Raw genomic sequence first — 20186 nt, forward strand, 5'->3', positions numbered from 1 at the left:
ACGTAAGGGTAAGAGAGATGTGTGGAAATAAAAAGAGCGTGGTTGAGAGAGCAGAAGAGGGTGTTTTGAAATGGTTTGGGCACATGGAGAGAATGAGTGAGGAAAGATTGACCAAGAGGATATATGTGTCGGAGGTGGAGGGAACGAGGAGAAGAGGGAGACCAAATTGGAAGTGGAAAGATGGAGTGAAAAAGATTTTGTGTGATCGGGGCCTGAACATGCAGGAGGGTGAAAGGAGGGCAAGGAATAGAGTGAATTGGAGGGATGTGGTATACCGGGGTTGACGTGCTGTCAGTGGATTGAATCAAGGCATGTGAAGCGTCTGGGGTAAACCATGGAAAGCTGTGTAGGTATGTATATTTTCGTGTGTGGACGTATGTATATACATGTGTATGGGGGTGGGTTGGGCCATTTCTTTCGTCTGTTTCCTTGCGCTACCTCGCAAACGCGGGAGACAGCGAGAAAGCCAAAAAAAAAAAAAAAAAAAAAAAAGTTTGTTGAGTATTCCTGGGAAATTATATGGGAGGATATTGATTGAGAGGGTGAAGGCATGTACAGAGCACCAGATTGGGGAAGAGCAGTGTGGTTTCAGAAGTGGTTGAGGATGTGTGGATCAGGTGTTTGCTTTGAAGAATGTATGTGAGATATACTTAGAAAAGCAAATGGATTTGTATGTAGCATTTATGGATCTGGAGAAGGCATATGATAGAGTTGATAGAGATGCTCTGTAGAAGGTACTAAGAATATATGGTGTGGGAGGCAAATTGTTAGAAGCAGTGAAAAGGTTTTATCGAGGATGTAAGGCATGTGTACGTGTAGGAAGAGAGGAAAGTGATTGGTTCTCAGTAAATGTAGGTTTGCGGCAGGCGTGTGTGATGTCTCCATGGTTGTTTAATTTGTTTATGGATGGGGTTGTTAGGGAGGTGAATACAAGAGTTTTGGAAAGAGGGGCAAGTATGCAGTCTGTTGGGGATGATAGAGCTTGGGAAGTGAGTCAGTTGTTGTTCACTGATGATACAGCGCTGGTGGCTGATTCATGTGAGAAACTGCAGAAGCTGGTGACTGAGTTTGGTAAAGTGTGTGAAAGAAGAAAGTTAAGAGTAAATGTGAACAAGAGCAAGGTTATTAGGTACAGTAGGGTTGAGGGTCAAGTCAACTGGGAGGTAAGTGTAATCCCCATGTACATATTCATACTTGCTGCCTTCATCCATTCCTGTCGCCAGCCCACCACACATGAAATGGGACCCCCTCCCACGCATGTGCGCAAGGTGGCGCTAGGAAAAGACAAGAAAGACCACATTCATTCACACTCAGTCCCTAGCTGTCATGTGTAATGCACCAAAACCACAGTTCCCTTTCCACATCTAGGCCACCATCTAGGGTACAAAGAACACCCTGCCACACTCTCCCACATTAATACAGAAATCACATAACTTTTTTTTAGTATATTCTTCAAAAACAAATTTAGAGATAAGTTCCTAAAAACATGTTGAACAGGGGTTGACTTTCAAGTTCTGCTACAGCTGCAAGTGGTTTCATAATCTTGTCTTTTTGAAGGTTAGGCCAAATGTCTTGCCTTATATAAGTAGGTTGTACCAGAGAACAGGAACACCTTAAGGTCTTTACCTTCTTTTGTGCTTTAAACCTAAATGTACTTAATAATTCTTTTTAGTTCCTCAAAAACAATATGTTGTAGTTTCTCATTTATTTTGGATTACAATGAGCTTGTGAATTGCCCTTGCAGTGTGCTGATGCTTAAACAATTTACTGGATGAAGTTCCATGCTGATTTGTGAGTGCCCACAGACATTTTCAAGGGAGGATAAAGCATGTATGAAGGGAATCAGCTTTTATAGTGTAAATCAACAGACTAAAAGAATATGTTGTGTGAACTTATAAACATTTGCAAACTGACAGTTTTAACAAAAACTACCAAATATATATAGTTCAATTCCATTCCAGTGATAATGTCCATGAATGTACATGTAAATTGTTTTTTAAAATGTAAAGATGGAAGGGAGGGAGGGAAATGCCCCCTCTCACCCATTCTTGTGGGTGCCCATGATGTTGACAAGTATACGTGATCACATTCTTGAAGATATGGGGATCAAATTCCAGGATTATTTATAACAAATACTCAACACTGGTATTTTGGATGTTGATGAAAGACTGCTATATACTCTCAAAATGAAATATCTAGTTCAAAGTATTCAGTTATCTATTTAACAACCAAATGACTTTACAGCAAAACAAAACTGAAATTTTTTAAAATTCATCAGTGTTTAAAAAACTCTGCACCTTGGAGCAAACACAATATCTGAACAGAAAAAGAGAGTCAGGTTTGTTACAGCAAAAATATATTCTGAATGATGATACAGTGTTCTTGGAAATACAGTGGATGTTTAAAATTCTGGAGGTGGGGGAGGTGGTAAGGGGCACAAGGGAAAGGAAGATATAACGAAGTGTCTATCCCCATCCAATTCCTTGGCATTGCCACTCCTGGATCATAAAGGAAAGCTTGGAAAGTCAGTTACTTGGTACCCTTGGCAGCCCACTCAAAAGGGCTTGGCCTAACAATTTTAGGTTGTTTCCCAGGGTTGGGAACCAACTGTTTATGGTCATAGAATGATCTCAAAATACCTGAAGATTAACATCCCTACACCAGGGCCATATATGTAGTGAAAGCTAACATCCCTACACCAGGGCCATATATGCGGTGAAAGCTAATATCCCTACACCAGGGCCATATATGCAGTGAAAGCTAATATCCCTACTCCAGAGCCATATATGCAGTGAAAGCTAACATCCCTACACCAGGGCCATATATGCAGTGAAAGCAAGTACACTTTTAGAATTATCTTGAAAATCTGAAGATTGACATCCCAGCACAAGGGCCATATGAAGTGAGAATGTGAATGGTTTTAGAATTATTTTGAGTACCTGAAGAATGTGATGACAGCTCTTTCTGAGTGGAAATTATGAGAACACTGATGACCTTAATAACCCTAATAGTCGATAGGCTTACAGCCCAAACAACTAATTAACCAATAAATATCCCTGCTTTAGACAGTACATGTAAGCTCTTTGCTAAATTACAAGTCTAGTCATAAGAAGAAAAATCTTGCTTCACTCACATGTCAACAGTAACCATGGCCAGCAGTAGCCAATTAACTATAATTTTTCTTGAATCATTATGTTTCTAGTCAAAAAATATGCTTCCATAAACATGCACTAATTCTCTACACACAATATAGTATCATCTCCATTAACATCAGGTACTTCTCAAAATTTACACAGCCTGAAAACAAGTCAGTCATACAGTACATGAATATTCCTCAGAAAAACAGGAGACAGTAAATCAAAAGACGAGTAAAGGCACAAGAGGAAAATCTTTGCTCAATACTTACGGCTGGTTTGGGAGATCCAGAAGGTGGTGGTGGAGTGGAGGAGTTGTGTTCATTATTGGTGGCAGTAGAGACACCAGATACGCCCGAGGTAGTCGAAAGCGGTGTGGTGGGTGTGGAGGCAGGTGTTGTTGTGGTGGAGGCCACAGCCGGTGTGGTTGGAGAGGCCGCCGATGATGATGATGGAGTTAATATGTCCACGTCCAAGACAGAGGAGGGTGGCGTGGGAGGCAGGACAGTGGGTGGGCCGCCGTTAGCCGTGGGTGAGGGCAGGGTGAGCGGCACGGGTGGCGGGGCCGTGTCGGTCATGGTGTGCCCACAAACACCACCGTGCAGCACAAGCAGGGAGGAAGGGAAGAAGACACAAGTGTCAGTCTGGTTAGAGAGCAGTGTTCACAATGTGTATCTGCCCTTCTACACTCTAACACTCAATAACTGAAGTTAGTACCCACACTATATGCCTGCTGCACCACTCAATAACTGGAATTAGCGTTTGCAGTGTGTGCGTGTCCTGTCACACTTTGACACACACCAACTTTCTGCAAATAATAAGATGGCATAACAGAACTATCCCCTGCATCACATAACACTGGCATGTGTATTTTGCTGCACTGCGACACTTGCCCATATGGCAATGCAATTCACATTTCGCAATCCCATACAACTCGGTGAACCACAAGCCCAAAAAAAAATAATAAAAAACCTAACTTCTACAAAAAACTATGCATAAACCAGACAACATCGAGAAAGATAACTCTTTTAAGTAGGCAACTGATGAAAACCCAGTATCCCAAGCCAACAGATACATTACTGTAGTGATTGTAATATAGTAGTAGACTTTACTGTTAACATATCGTCTGCATGCTCACTTTGTAATACATACAAATGTACAACATACAGCCACAAACAAGACTTTCCATGTTTAAAATGCAAAAATTCAACTTAGGAAACATGATAGGAATGCAGTCGATGAAGCAAGGGTGATAATGGGGTGAGGGTGGTAATGGAACAGTCAGTAATGATGTGTGGATGGTGACAAACAAGGAAAGATAACTGGAGACCTGATGGTTCATAATGAAGCTGTCTGAAGTCATAATCTTACTTTTAGTAGAGAGAGGATAGCAAAGCAAAAGTACCCCCACTCACCACATCTCCTGGCTCACCAACTTGAAAGAAAAAGAGCTGAGAAGAAACACCACTTAGTATGGAGAAAGAATACAGCAAAGAAAGTTTTGCAAGAAAGTGAGAATTGGAAAAGTTCCCTACTCTAACTACAGTTAGCTTCTCTGGGGATGAATCCATAAAAAGAAAAAGCTAAGTCTTTAGGAAATAAACTTAATTTTTTTCTCTTGGAACAGATCTCTAATGAGAAAATATCACTAAGTATTTGTATAGCCTTGATTTGAAGGTACTGATAACTTTTGTATTAAATATATCAGGAGGTATATGTGGTGAAGTAAATCCAAGCGACATCTTCAGAAGTCTTCTACCCCAATAGCCTGGGCTGGGCCCAGGCTGCTAGGTTCAATCGTTGGTTGACCAAGCTGTTTGAAACTGCGGCCCACATGCCCATGTAGCCTCCAATACTAGGCTAGTTTGGTACACTAAACACTTGTCCAAGTCACTCTTAAACTCCTTCAATGTGCATTGTATGGTGTTTTTGATAACTGCAGGTAAGGAGCTGAAGTGTCTTGGTACCTGGATGTTTAAGCTTTTCTCTTTCTTTGTGCACATCATGCCTCTGAATTTCAGAGGTAGAATTTTACAGTGTTCCATGTCTGTCATGCCAGAGAAGTTACTCCTGAGTGTAAACTGTCATGTCAGAGAAGTTACTCCGGAGTGTAAGTTGGGGACTAAGCCTCTTACTATTTGCCAGGTGTAGATGACAATGTACATCTGCCAACATTCCAAGGAATTCCATCTCAGTTTCTGCCATTCCTAGTAATTCAATTCCTTTACCAAGTTAATATGAGAAGTGAAGGATCTAAACACTTTCTAAACCTGCAGTTTCATCTGGCTCATAGGGTGATGTTAGAGCACAGCAATACTCTATTCATGAAGGAATTAGTGCCTTGAAAAAATATCATAATTAGTTTTCTTCCTTTGTCTTAAAAGTCTATGTTCCATCCCACCATCCTTCAAGAAAATGCAACTGTTGTTTAATTGTGTTTGCTGAGGGTTAGGTTGTTAGATATCATCACTCCGAGGTCTTCCACATTATTCAACTGTCTTAAGAGTATGTCTGCATCTGTCCAGTAGTCTGTATTGTTTTTCATTTCTTCATTTTCCCCATACTTGAAGAATTGTAATTTGTCCCCATGGAAAAACATGTCCTCAGTGGTCCATTGGAAGACTACATATATGTCACTTTGTAGCCTTTAAGTGTCCTTTACTGACATAATTCTGGTGTCATTTGCATGGACGATATGAAACTGTGACGTGGCTGCATCGATGTCAGGTATAAGAATGAGGAAAAGGAGGGGTGCAAGTACAATTCCTGTGGGTACTGAGGGTTTTTTACCATGGAGGCACTGGAAATGGCATGGTTTACATCAGTATGCTTTATGTTAGTTTAAAAGCTGTATGTCCACTTTCCAGTTTTTCCTGCTCTTCCCATCTTACACGTGTAATTCACTATGGTAACATAGTCACATTCATCAAATACTTTTGCAAAGTCTATGTAAATCACATTGCCAATTTGTTTGCTTTTCAGAGCCTCAACAATCTTATCATGGCCAAGAAACTGGAATAGTCATGATCTTCCTGTAGGGTGGAGGAATGTGATTAAATTTCAAACTCTCATAGATTATGCTGAAATCTAGAATTTTTCTCCAGAAAATATCTAGTGCTTGTGTAAGAGGTGTTTTGCGGTTCTTTTTGAAGACTGAGTTCCAGGAGTTCAGGCATGGGGGAGACTGCATGAGCATGATCTAAATGCCTTCTCATAGTTTATTCCAGTATTCTAAACTTCTTTTTTTTTTTCTTCGCTGTCTCCCGCGTTTGCAAGGTAGCGCAAGGAAACAGACGAAAGAAATGGCCCAACCCACCCCCATACACATGTATATACATACACGTCCACACACGCAAATATACATACCTACACAGCTTTCCATGGTTTACCCCAGACACTTCACATGCCCTGATTCAATCCACTGACAGCACGTCAACCCCGGTACACCACATCGATCCAATTCACTCTATTCCTTGCCCTCCTTTCACCCTCCTGCATGTTCAGGCCCCGATCACACAAAATCTTTTTCACTCCACCTTTCCACCTCCAATTTGGTCTCCCACTTCTCCTCGTTCCCTCCACCTCCGACACATATATCCTCTTGGTCAATCTTTCCTCACTCATTCTCTCCATGTGCCCGAACCATTTCAAAATACCCTCTTCCACTCTCTCAACCATGCTCTTTTTATTTCCACACATCTCTCTTACCCTTACGTTACTTACTCGATCAAACCACCTCACACCACACATTGTCCTCAAACATCTCATTTCCAGCACATCCACCCTCCTGCGCACAACTCTATCCATAGCCCACACCTCGCAACCATACACCATTGTTGGAACCACTATTCCTTCAAACATACCCATTTTTGCTTTCCCAGATAATGTTCTCGACTTCCACACATTCTTCAAGGCTCCCAGGATTTTCGCCCCCTCCCCCACCCTATAATCCACTTCCGCTTCCATGGTTCCATCCGCTGCCAGATCCACTCCCAGATATCTAAAACACTTTACTTCCTCCAGTTTTTCTCCATTCAAACTTACCTCCCAATTGACTTGACCCTCAACCCTACTGTACCTAATAACCTTGCTCTTATTCACATTTACTCTTAACTTTCTTCTTTCACACACTTTACCAAACTCAGTCACCAGCTTCTGCAGTTTCTCACATGAATCAGCCACCAGCGCTGTATCATCAGCGAACAACAACTGACTCACTTCCCAAGCTCTCTCATCCACAACAGACTTCATACTTGCCCCTCACATGAATCAGCCACCAGCGCTGTATCATCAGCGAACAACAACTGACTCACTTCCCAAGCTCTCTCATCCACAACAGACTTCATACTTGCCCCTCTTTCCAAAACTCTTGCATTCACCTCCCTAACAACCCCATCCATAAACAAATTAAATAACCATGGAGACATCACACACCCCTGCCACAAACCTACATTCACTGAGAACCAATCACTTTCCTCTCTTCCTACACGTACACATGCCTTACATCCTCGATAAAAACTTTTCACTGCTTCTAACAACTTGCCTCACACACCATATATTCTTAATACCTTCCACACAGCATCTCTATCAATTCTATCATATGCCTTCTCCAGATCCATAAATGCTACATACAAATCCATTTGCTTTTCAAAGTATTTCTCACATACATTCTTCAAAGCAAACACCTGATCCACACATCCTCTACCACTTCTGAAACCACACTGCTCTTCCCCAATCTGTTGCTCTGTACATGCCTTCACCCTCTCAATCAATACCCTCCCATATAATTTACCAGGAATACTCAACAAACTTATACCTCTGTAATTTGAGCACTCACTCTTATCCCCTTTGCCTTTGTACAATGGCACTATGCACGCATTCCGCCAATCCTCAGGCACCTCACCATGAGTCATACATACATTAAATAACCTTACCAACCAGTCAACAATACAGTCAACCCCTTTTTTAATAAATTCCACTGCAATACCATCCAAACCTGCTGCCTTGCCGGCTTTCATCTTCCGCAAAGCTTTTACTACCTCTTCTCTGTTTACCAAATCATTTTCCCTAACCCTCTCACTTTGCACACCACCTCGACCAAAACACCCTATATCTGCCACTCTATCATCAAACACATTCAACAAACCTTCAAAATACTCACTCCATCTCCTTCTCACATCACCACTACTTGTTATCACCTCCCCATTTGCGCCCTTCACTGAAGTTCCCATTTGCTCCCTTGTCTTACGCACTTTATTTACCTCCTTCCAGAACATCTTTTTATTCTCCCTAAAATTTAATGATACTCTCTCACCCAAACTCTCTTTTGCCCTCTTTTTCACCTCTTGCACCTTTCTCTTGACCTCCTGTCTCTTTCTTTTATACATCTCCCGCTCAATTGCATTTTTTCCCTGCAAAAATCGTCCAAATGCCTCTCTCTTCTCTTTCACTAATAATCTTTCTTCTTCATCCCACCACTCATTACCCTTTGTAATCAACCCACCTCCCACTCTTCTCATGCCACAAGCATCTTTTGCACAATCCATCACTGATTCCCTAAATACATCCCATTCCTCCCCCACTCCCCTTACTTCCATTGTTCTCACCTTTTTCCATTCTGTACTCAGTCTCTACTGGTACTTCCTCACACAAGTCTCCTTCCCAAGCTCACTTACTCTCACCACCCTCTTCACCCCAACATTCACTCTTCTTTTCTGAAAACCCATACAAATCTTCACCTTAGCCTCCACAAGATAATGATCAGACATCCCTCCAGTTGCACCTCTCAGCACATTAACATCTAAAAGTCTCTCTTTCACGCACCTGTCAATTAACACATAATCCAATAACGCTCTCTGGCCATCTCTCCTACTTACATACGTATACTTATGTATATCTCGCTCTTTAAACCATATATATCAAATCATATATATCAACATAAATTTTCTAACTCTACTTATAACCAGCCTTTCTGTCACACACAGCATGACACATTCACCTGCCTTGTGTAGATGATCTTTACCCCCCAAAATTATACTCTGGTAACGCTAACTCTGCTAATAGCGATCAATTGTAGTATTAATGTATGTGTCTGTTACTGCTACGATAGCAGATAGAGAATATGATGTAAGTTTCAATAAAATGACATAAAAGCTGAAGATATACAATCACCAATAAATGGACTGAAAATAAATAAAACAGCAGGCCCTGATAAGTTTTACCTGAGGACGATGAAAAGTGGCTTAGTTGGAAAACTTATGGAAACCATCATTCAAGACAATAGTAAACCACTTAGAGGACCCCGCTTAATGAACGATTCTCAGCATGATTTTCAAAGAAATCACTCATGTTTGACAAATCTGCTTGATTTCTTTTATGATCTAATCAACATGTATGACAAAAGTAAAGCACTTGATGTCATCTATCTGGATTTTCAAAAACATTTGATAAAGTTCTGCATCAAAGGTTACTTACAAAAATTAAGTCACATGGCAATGATGGGGTTGTACTTCGATGGACATGAAATCTGGTAAGTGGCCGTAAACAAAGAGTTGTGATTAATGGACTAGCATCAGAATGATTAGACATAACACACGGAGTGAAAATACTGATGGATTAGGTTCATAGGTGGCAAATGAAGTGTAATATCAGTAAGTGCAATGTTTTAAGTATAGGTAACCTGACAAAAAAAAAAAAGACAGACAAAACGATGAGAGTGCAACACTGAACTACCACGATGATCCCTGGGTTCGGGAAATAAATCCTATGAGATTCGATTAAATGACTCGAATCTATTTAGCTTAGAAAAGAGAAAGCTAAGAGGTGATCAAATACAAGAATTCAAAATTATCAAAAGCTTTAACAATTTTTGATTATCAAGTTACTTAAACCTTGGTTCATCTTATTTCACTCGCAATAATGGATACAAACTCAACGGCAAATGTTTTATCTCAAATAAGGCAAAGTACTTTCTCTTGATCAGGATTGCTAACATATGAAACAACTTGTCGATTAGAATGGTTGACAGTAGCAATATACGAGTTTAAGAACAGACTTGATGAACACTTCAAGTCCACAACTTATATTAATTCCATCTCCTTAGAAAGTCAACTTAACAATTTGCAGGTTATGATCTTTGAATTATCTGTATACCTTCTAACTTTTACCACAATAATCTGTGAGTTTCTGATTATTTTCCACTATTACAAACAGTCTCAAAAGGACCCAATGTCCATTGCTGTTTGAATTCCAATGTATTCTTTGCCTTTTAAGTTAACGCTTCTTACACTGTTGCTAAATATGCCATTTCACGCAGAAAGGTATGGTGTATGTGTCACAAGTCTTAGAGGTCAGACCTCCATACTCAGGTCCATTTTTAAGGTCCCCTGGGAATGTCTGATCCATTAGATGCAACCTCACTTTAACTGTCTAACAGCTGATTCCTTGAGTTGACAGGACCTGTCCTTACCTTGCTCCTGGCATATAGCTGCTTAATTTTTTTTTTTTTTTTTTTTTCCGCTGTCTCCCGCGTTTGCGAGGTAGCGCAAGGAAACAGACGAAAGAAATGGCCCAACCCACCCCCATACACATGTATATACATATGTCCACACACGCAAAATATACATACCTACACAGCTTTCCATGGTTTACCCCAGACGCTTCACATGCCCCGATTCAATCCACTGACAGCACATCAACCCCGGTATACCACATCGCTCCAATTCACTCTATTCCTTGCCCTCCTTTCACCCTCCTGCATGTTCAGGCCCCGATCACACAAAATCTTTTTCACTCCATCTTTCCACCTCCAATTTGGTCTCCCTCTTCTCCTCGTTCCCTCCACCTCCGACACATATATCCTCTTGGTCAATCTTTCCTCACTCATTCTCTCCATGTGCCCAAACCATTTCAAAACACCCTCTTCTGCTCTCTCAACCACTCTCTTTTTATTTCCACACATCTCTCTTACCCTTACGTTACTTACTCGATCAAACCATCTCACACCACACATTGTCCTCAAACATCTCATTTCCAGCACATCCATCCTCCTGCGCACAACTCTATCCATAGCCCACGCCTCGCAACCATACAACATTGTTGGAACCACTATTCCTTCAAACATACTCATTTTTGCTTTCCGAGATAATGTTCTCGACTTCCACACATTCTTCAAGGCTCCCAGAATTTTCGCCCCCTCCCCCATCCTATGATCCACTTCCGCTTCCATGGTTCCATCCGCTGCCAGATCCACTCCCAGATATCTAAAACACTTTACTTCCTCCAGTTTTTCTCCATTCAAACTCACCTCCCAATTGACTTGACCCTCAACCCTACTGTACCTAATAACCTTGCTCTTATTCACATTTACTCTTAACTTTCTTCTTTCACACACTTTACCAAACTCAGTCACCAGCTTCTGCAGTTTCTCACATGAATCGGCCACCAGCGCTGTATCATCAGCGAACAACAACTGACTCACTTCCCAAGCTCTCTCATCCCAACAGACTTCATACTTGCCCCTCTTTCCAAAACTCTTGCATTCACCTCCCTAACAACCCCATCCATAAACAAATTAAACAACCATGGAGACATCACACACCCCTGCCGCAAACCTACATTCACTGAGAACCAATCACTTTCCTCTCTTCCTACACGTACATATGCCTTACATCCTCGATAAAAACTTTTCACTGCTTCTAACAACTTGCCTCCCACACCATATATTCTTAATACCTTCCACAGAGCATCTCTATCAACTCTTATCATATGCCTTCTCCAGATCCATAAATTTTATTTTTTTATTTTTATTATACTTTGTCGCTGTCTCCCGCGTTTGTGAGGTAGCGCAAGGAAACAGACGAAAGAAATGGCCCAACCCCCCCCCACACACATGTATATACATACGTCCACACACGCAAATATACATACCTACACAGCTTTCCATGGTTTACCCCAGACACTTCACATGCCCTGATTCAATCCACTGACAGCACGTCAACCCCGGTATACCACATCGCTCCAATTCACTCTATTCCTTGCCCTCCTTTCACCCTCCTGCATGTTCAGGCCCCGATCACACAAAATCTTTTTCACTCCATCTTTCCACCTCCAATTTGGTCTCCCTCTTCTCCTCGTTCCCTCCACCTCCGACACATATATCCTCTTGGTCAATCTTTCCTCACTCATTCTCTCCATGTGCCCAAACCACTTCAAAACACCCTCTTCTGCTCTCTCAACCACGCTCTTTTTATTTCCACACATCTCTCTTACCCTTACGTTACTCACTCGATCAAACCACCTCACACCACACATTGTCCTCAAACATCTCATTTCCAGCACATCTATCCTCCTGCACACAACTCTATCCATAGCCCACGCCTCGCAACCATACAACATTGTTGGAACCACTATTCCTTCAAACATACCCAATTTTGCTTTCCGAGATAATGTTCTCGACTTCCACACATTCTTCAAGGCCCCCAGAATTTTCGCCCCCTCCCCCACCCTATGATCCACTTCCGCTTCCATGGTTCCATCCGCTGCCAGATCCACTCCCAGATATCTAAAACACTTCACTTCCTCCAGTTTTTCTCCATAAATGCTACATATAAATCCATTTGCTTTTCTAAGTATTTCTCACATACATTCTTCAAAGCAAACACCTGATCCACACATCCTCTACCACTTCTGAAACCACACTGCTCTTCCCCAATCTGATGCTTATCTAAAATCCTACATAGCCTTGCATTTCCAACAACATTTAAATGCAAGCCATCTTTAGGAAACTAGCTTCTATGTCCAATGTAACTAGCCTCCCAACAATATTCCACAGGTTTCTGCAAGGGAAAGGTGATGCACTTTGTTTTGTGATAAAAATGCTCCAGAAATGCATTGATGAATAACTGTATAGATTATTTTCATACATAAATGACATATAAGTGATATGCTAATGAGATGCTGCTGGAAACTGCCTGCTTCAGGCTACACCATAAATGGAAAGTCACCTTTGGTGAGGTTGTGTTACTTCTCACTCTAAAGGAGTTCATATTTCCCTGCTGCTGGAAGTAGCAAAGTCTCAGGGTGCAAGAACCACTGAAAGGGGGTCATGGGTAACACTAAGACTCTTCTTAAGAAAGTGGTCTTGGGATTATCATAAATATGCTAATGAAATATCACATACAGAGGGTCCCAGGTTATGAACAGGTCAGGTTCATGGACCCCATTCATATGATGATCTGTTCATAAGTCAAAAAATATACAGAAACGCATAAAATTTGAGGAAATATCCACACCTTACAGTAATAATGTATTAGATGTTGCATCCCAATGTAAATGTAGTTAACACATCATATCAAGCAACAATGAATAAAAAAAGATGTTGCTTAACAGTTGTAAGTATAAGTAACTGATTGGAAGTTGGACTACGAACTAAATATTTTTTCTCTGCTTGTCCATACGTATGCGTATTTGTAGGTCAAATGTTTGTGAGTCAGGGACAAGAAAATAAGATGTTTTTGGTAAAAATGTGGTTTGTAAAATAGTGAAGCTTTTTACTTGCACTGGAGAAGAAAAAAAGACGTTCTATGCTCTCGTTATGTAAAACACTGAACAACACTTATGATACAACTTATATTGATAATATTGATGGAAGAAAGTCTCACACATATCAAGCCCTATAAGTCTGCATATATCATTAATTTCTAGAAGCTAAAATATTTTTTTATACAAATTAGGTAAAGGCAATAGAGAAAACAGGATTTATCACCATCATTTGCAAAGTATGGGAGCTTTCAGCAGCACTCAATGGCTTAAGCATGTCTGTCCTCTAGGAGGGTCTGGTGATGCCAAAAGTGATGAAGTGATGGTGATACAGCAACTGTGTTAAAGGAGTGGGGGTGGTGATGAAGCTTGAGGTAGTGTTCATATGAAGCGAGGTTGGTGATGGTATTGAGGGTGATCATGGACTGACTGTGGTAATGGAGTGAGGGTGGTGATGAAGAAAGGGAGGTGACTGAGTGTGGATTGAGATGGAGTGAGAGTGAAGATGCAGTGAGGATGGAGATACTGAGGGTGGTGATGGAGGGATAGTGTTGATGAGGGAAGGGTGGAAATGCAGTGAGGATGGGGATGAACAGGGTAGGGATGCACTGAGAGTGATGATGGAGTGTGGGTGATGTAGTGAAAGGGGAATGCAGTGAGGGTGGAGATGCAGAGTTTAGGGTGGTGATGGAGTGAGGGTGAGAATGCAGTCATGGGGATGTAGTGAGGGTAGGGATGCAGTGATGGTGATGGAGTGAGGGCAAGGAAGCAGTGAGGGTGGGGATACAGTCAGAAATGATGATGGAGTGAGGGCAGTAATAAAGTGTTGGTTGACAGTATCTGCCCTAACATTTCATAACAATTAGTCCTGTCCAGTAAAGACAGGGGATGGAAATCAGAAGTTGAAACCCAACAACTGAGCCACACCATAATACTAAAGGTACGTTTATGCTGCTGTAGGACGTGGAACCCCCACTCTCTTACCCACTGACGTCACAAGTGGCTACTTATGTCGAGGGGTTGGGAAGCCACTATTGTGTATGCAGATCATGCCCCTAGTGAGTATACTGATCATGCCACTATGGTGTGTAATGATTATCCCACTGAATAGGGTGTTAATCATCATGCCATCAGAGTGTTTAATGATTATGCCACTAGCGTGCATAATGATCATGTCAATAGTGAGTATACTGATGATGCCACCAGTATATAACGATCATGCCACTTGTGTTTTATACTGATCATGCCACTAATGCATATACTGGTCATGTCAGTAGTGTGTATACTAATGTACTAGTGCTCAGGTTACTAGTGTACTAATGATCACACTACTAATACACTAGTGATCATGCAGCTAGTGTAGTAGTGATCATGCCACTAATGTACTAGTGATTATCCCACTAATGTGTTACTAATCACACCACTAATGTACTAATGATCATGCTACTGGTGTGTTAGTGATTACATCCCTAACGTACTAGTGATTAGGCCACTATTGTACAAGCAGTCATTCCACTTATTAGTGATCACACCACTAATGTACTAATGATGATCATGACACTAATGTATTAGCAATCACAACATTATTATTCGAGCGATCACATAACTAAGGCACTAGTGATCATGCCACTTGTGTATTAGTGACAACACCACTAATATACTTGTGATTTTGCTACTGGTGTTCTGATGATAAATCCACAAATGTACTAGTGATAATACCACTTATGTACATGTGGTCAAGCCACTAGTGTCTATACTGATGATGCTACTGGTGTATAATGATCATCCAGCTACTCTACTTCTACACTAGTGATTACACCAATAGTGTACTAATAATCACACCGCATATATGAGTACTGATCACACCACTGGTGTATAATGATCACACCAATAGTGTTTATACTGATCACACCACTAGTGCGTGTATGGACCATGCCATTTGTGTTTAATGATCATGCCACTAGCGTGTATACTGATCATGCCACTAATGTTCATACTGATCACCCCACTAAAGCATATACTGACCACACCACGAGTGTATAATGATCATGCCACGAGTGTGTATACTGATCATGACACTAGTATTCATACTGATCATGCCACTAGTGTATACTAAATATGCCAATAGCAACTATAGATCATGTCAACAGTGTACAAATAGATCATACCTTCAGTGTGTATACTGATCATGCCACGAGTGTGTACTGTATACTGGTCATGCCACGAGTGTGTACTGTATACTGACCATGCCACCAGTGTGTACTATATACTGATCATGCCATGAGTGTGTACTGTATACTGATCATGAGTGTGAACTGTATACTGATCATGCCACGAACTGTGTACTGTATACTGATCATGCCATAAGTGTGTACTGTATACTGATCATGCCATGAGTGTGCACTGTATATTGATCATGCCATGAGTGTGTACTGTATACTGATCATGCCACGAGTGTGTGCTGTATACTGACCATGCCACGAGTGTGTACTGTATACTGATCATGCTATGTGTGTACTGTATACTGATCATGCTATGAGTGTGAACTGTATACTGATCATGCCACAAGTGTGTACTGTATAGTGATCATGCCATGAGTGTGTACTGTATATTGATCATGCAATGAGTGTGTACTTTATAGTGATAATGCCATGAGTGTGTACTGTATACTGATCATGCTGAGTGTGAACTGTATACTGATCATGCCACAAGTGAGTACTGTATACTGATCATGCCACGAGTGTGTACTGTATATTGGTCATGCCTTCAGTGTCTATACTGATAATGCCACGAGTGTGTACTGTATACTGGTCATGCCACCAGTGTGTACTGTATACTGACCATGCCACGAGTGTGTACTGTATACTGATCATGCCATGAGTGTGTACTGTATACTGATCATGCTATGAGTGTGAACTGTATACTGATCATGCCACAAGTGTGTACTGTAAACTGATCATGCCACGAGTGTGTACTGTATATTGGTCATGCCTTCAGTGTCTATACTGATCATGCCACGAGTGTGTACTGTATACCGGTCATGCCACGAGTGTGTACTGTATACTGACCATGCCACGAGTGTGTACTGTATACTGATCATGCCATGAGTGTGTACTGTAAACTGATCATGCCACAAGTGTGTACTGTAAACTGATCATGCCATGAGTGTGTACTATATACTGATCATGCAACAAGTGTGTACTGTATACTGATGATGCCATGAGTGTGTACTGTATACGGATCATGCCACAAGTGCGTACTGTATATTGATCATGCCACGAGTGTGTACTGTATACTGATCATACCATGAATGTGTACAGTATACTGATCAAGCCATGAGAGTGTATTGTATACTGACTATGCCACAAGTGTGTAATGTATACTGATCATGCCACAAGTGTGTACTGTGTATTTGATCATTGCCAATGAGTTAGTACTGATATACTGATCATGCACAAGTTTGTGTACTGTATACTGATCAGGCCTATGAGTGTTGTACTGTCTTATGATCATGCCACAAGAGTGTGTGCTGTTATATTGATCTTTTGCCATGGTGTGTACCGTTATATGATTATGCCAACGAGGGTGTACTGTAAACTGATCATGCCATAACATAGTGTGTACCTTTATACTGATTAAGGCCACGAGTGTGCACTGTATACTGTTCACATACCATGAGGGGTGTACTGTATACTGATCATTTAACAAGTGTGTTATACTGTAATTGATCATGCTTGAGTGGTACTTTATACTGATAATGCCATGTGTGTATTACTGTTACTGATCATGCACGAGTGTGTACTGTATACTGATCATGCCATGAGTGTGTACTGTATACTGATCATGTGTGTACTGTATATTGATCATGCCATGAGTGTGTACTGTATACTGATCATGCCACGAGTGTGTACTGTATACTGATCATACCACAAGTGTGTACTGTGTATTGATCATGCTATGAGTGTGTACTGTATACTGATCATGCCACAAGTATGTACTGTGTATTGATCATGCCATGAGTGTGTACTGTATACTGATCATGCCATGAGTGTGTGCTGTATATTGATCATGCCATGAGTGTGTACTTTATACTGATAATGCCACGAGTGTGTACTCATGCCATGAGTGTGTACTGTATACTGATCATGCCACGAGTGTGTACTGTATATTGATCATGCCATGAGTGTGTACTCTATACTGATCATGCCACGAGTGTGTACTGTATATTGATCATGCCACAAGTGTGTACTGTATACTGATCATGCCATGAGTGTGTACTGTATACTGATCATGCCACGAGTGTGTACTGTATACTGATCATGCCACGAGAGTGTACTGTATATTGATCATGCCATGAATGTGTACTGTATATTGATCATGCCACAAGTGTGTACTGTATACTGATCATGCCACGAGTGTGTGCTGTATATTGATCATGCCATGAGTGTGTACTTTATACTGATAATGCCATGAGTGTGTACTGTATATTGATCATGCCACAAGTGTGTACTGTATACTGATCATGCCACGAGTGTGTGCTGTATATTGATCATGCCATGAGTGTGTACTTTATACTGATAATGCCATAAGTGTGTACTGTAAACTGATCATGCCACAAGTGTTTACTTTTCACGTCTTTAAAGATAAGGCCACTAGTGTGTATAGTGATCCCGACAACGAGTGTATCGGGGTTCAGCCAATAGAGTATACTGCATACCAATCATGCCGAGTGTATATAAAGATTATGCCACTAGTATGTATAATGGTCATTACACTAGCGTGTACTGTACACTAATCATAACAAAAGTATGTATAATGAACATGCCAATAGTGTGCACTTTATACTAACCATGCCAACAGTGTTATATATATAAGAATCATGCCATTAGTGTGTACAATGATCATGCCACTAATGTGTAATGATCCTGTCACTAGTGTGATACAAGTGTGATGATCCCTACAAGATCACTGCAGCAGTTGTGATGATCCCTACAAGATTACTGCAGCAGTTGTGATGATCCCTACAAGATCACTGCAGCAGCTGAGAGTAAACGTGAATAAGAGCAAGGTTAACTGGAGGAAGTGAAATGTTTTAGATATCTGGGAGTGGATTTGGCAGCGAATGGAACCATGGAAGCGGAAGTGAATCATAGGGTGGGGGAGGGGGCGAAGGTTCTGGGAGCGTTGAAGAATGTCTGGAAATATAACATATAACAGTCAGCTAATATACAACGAAGAGACGTAGCTAGGACGCCATTTGGTAAACACGTGATTGTGCAAGACAGACAACGAGCGTATCATAAACTTATTGTGAGGACAAGAAGGGGAATTGTTTAAAAATTTTATCAACTATAAAGCAATCCAATTTGCATAGACCTTCACTAATGTTAAGGTTATTATTCTTTGTGTATTTAATAATACAAGATTCAATGATATTTCTCTTGGTACTGGAGTTTGAGTTAATAACTGAGATGGCATTACTCCAGTCAATACAATGATCGTTGTTATGAAAGTGATCAAACAAGGCATTCGATTCTTGTCCTGTTATCATACTATATTATGTTGCTTAAGTCTAAAAGAAAGATCCTTACCAGTCTGCCCAACATAAATCTTATCACAATTTCTAAATGGCACTTCATAGATGCATCCAGGAGAATTTTCTGGTGAGTTACTGATTAAGATATTCTTTATAGTATTATTGTTGCTGAAGGCAACATTTACATTAAAGGATTTAAGCAACATGGAAAGTAAAGTAAAAATGTTATTAAAAGGGAGAATCAAAAGATTCTTGGTGTCAATGGGAGGTTTGGGTTCAACTCTAGCTCGCTTCATTGATTCTCAGCGATACCCTGCCTCACAAAAAAAACAGCATTGCTATCCCCTGCTTCAGCGAGGTAGCACCAGGAAAACAGACAAAAAAGGCTACATTCGTTCACGCTCAGACTCTAGCTGTCATGTGTAATGCACCAAAACCACAGCTCCCTTTCCACATCCAGGCCCCACAAAACTTTCCCAGACGCTTCACATGCCCTAGTTCAGTCCACTGACAGCACATCGACCCCGATATAACACATCGTTCCAATTCACTCTATTCCTTGCAAGCCTTTCGCCCTCCTGTATGTTCAGGCCCAGATCGCTCAAAATCTTTTTCACTTCATCCTTTCACCTCCAATTTGGTCTCCCGCTTCTCCTCGCTCCCTCCACCTCTGACACATATATCCTCTTTGTCATTCTTTCCTCACTCATTCTGTCCATGTGTCCAAACCATTTCAATATACACTCTACTGCTCTCTCAACCAAGTCATAAGTTTATGATACGTTTGCTGCCACACTTGATAGCACCCGAACTCCATTTGGGTAGTCACTTGTTTACCGAATGGCCTCCTAGCTACGTCTCTTCGTTGCATACCAACTGACTGTTATATTTCTTTCTTGTATCTCCCCTGATGATGAGACTATTACACGAAAGTGATTTGGGAACTTATCGTGTTTCAATAACCCGTGGACTCATAG

General features: G+C 41.0%; 1 protein-coding gene across 1 annotated transcript in view; it reads right to left on the minus strand.

Moving 5' to 3' along the window:
• Nucleotides 1-208: 208 nt before the first annotated feature.
• LOC139756078 (uncharacterized) overlaps nt 209-20186 on the minus strand; it is a 226996-nt gene continuing 207018 nt past the window's right edge. Inside the window, exon 5 of the mRNA XM_071675125.1 lies at nt 209-3297. Coding sequence (XP_071531226.1) covers nt 3289-3297 — 9 coding nt within the window. The 3' untranslated portion in view covers nt 209-3288. The remainder of the gene's footprint in view (nt 3298-20186) is intronic.

This window comes from Panulirus ornatus, chromosome 2 (assembly GCF_036320965.1).
Source record: "Panulirus ornatus isolate Po-2019 chromosome 2, ASM3632096v1, whole genome shotgun sequence".
Taxonomy (NCBI): Eukaryota; Metazoa; Arthropoda; class Malacostraca; order Decapoda; family Palinuridae; genus Panulirus; species Panulirus ornatus.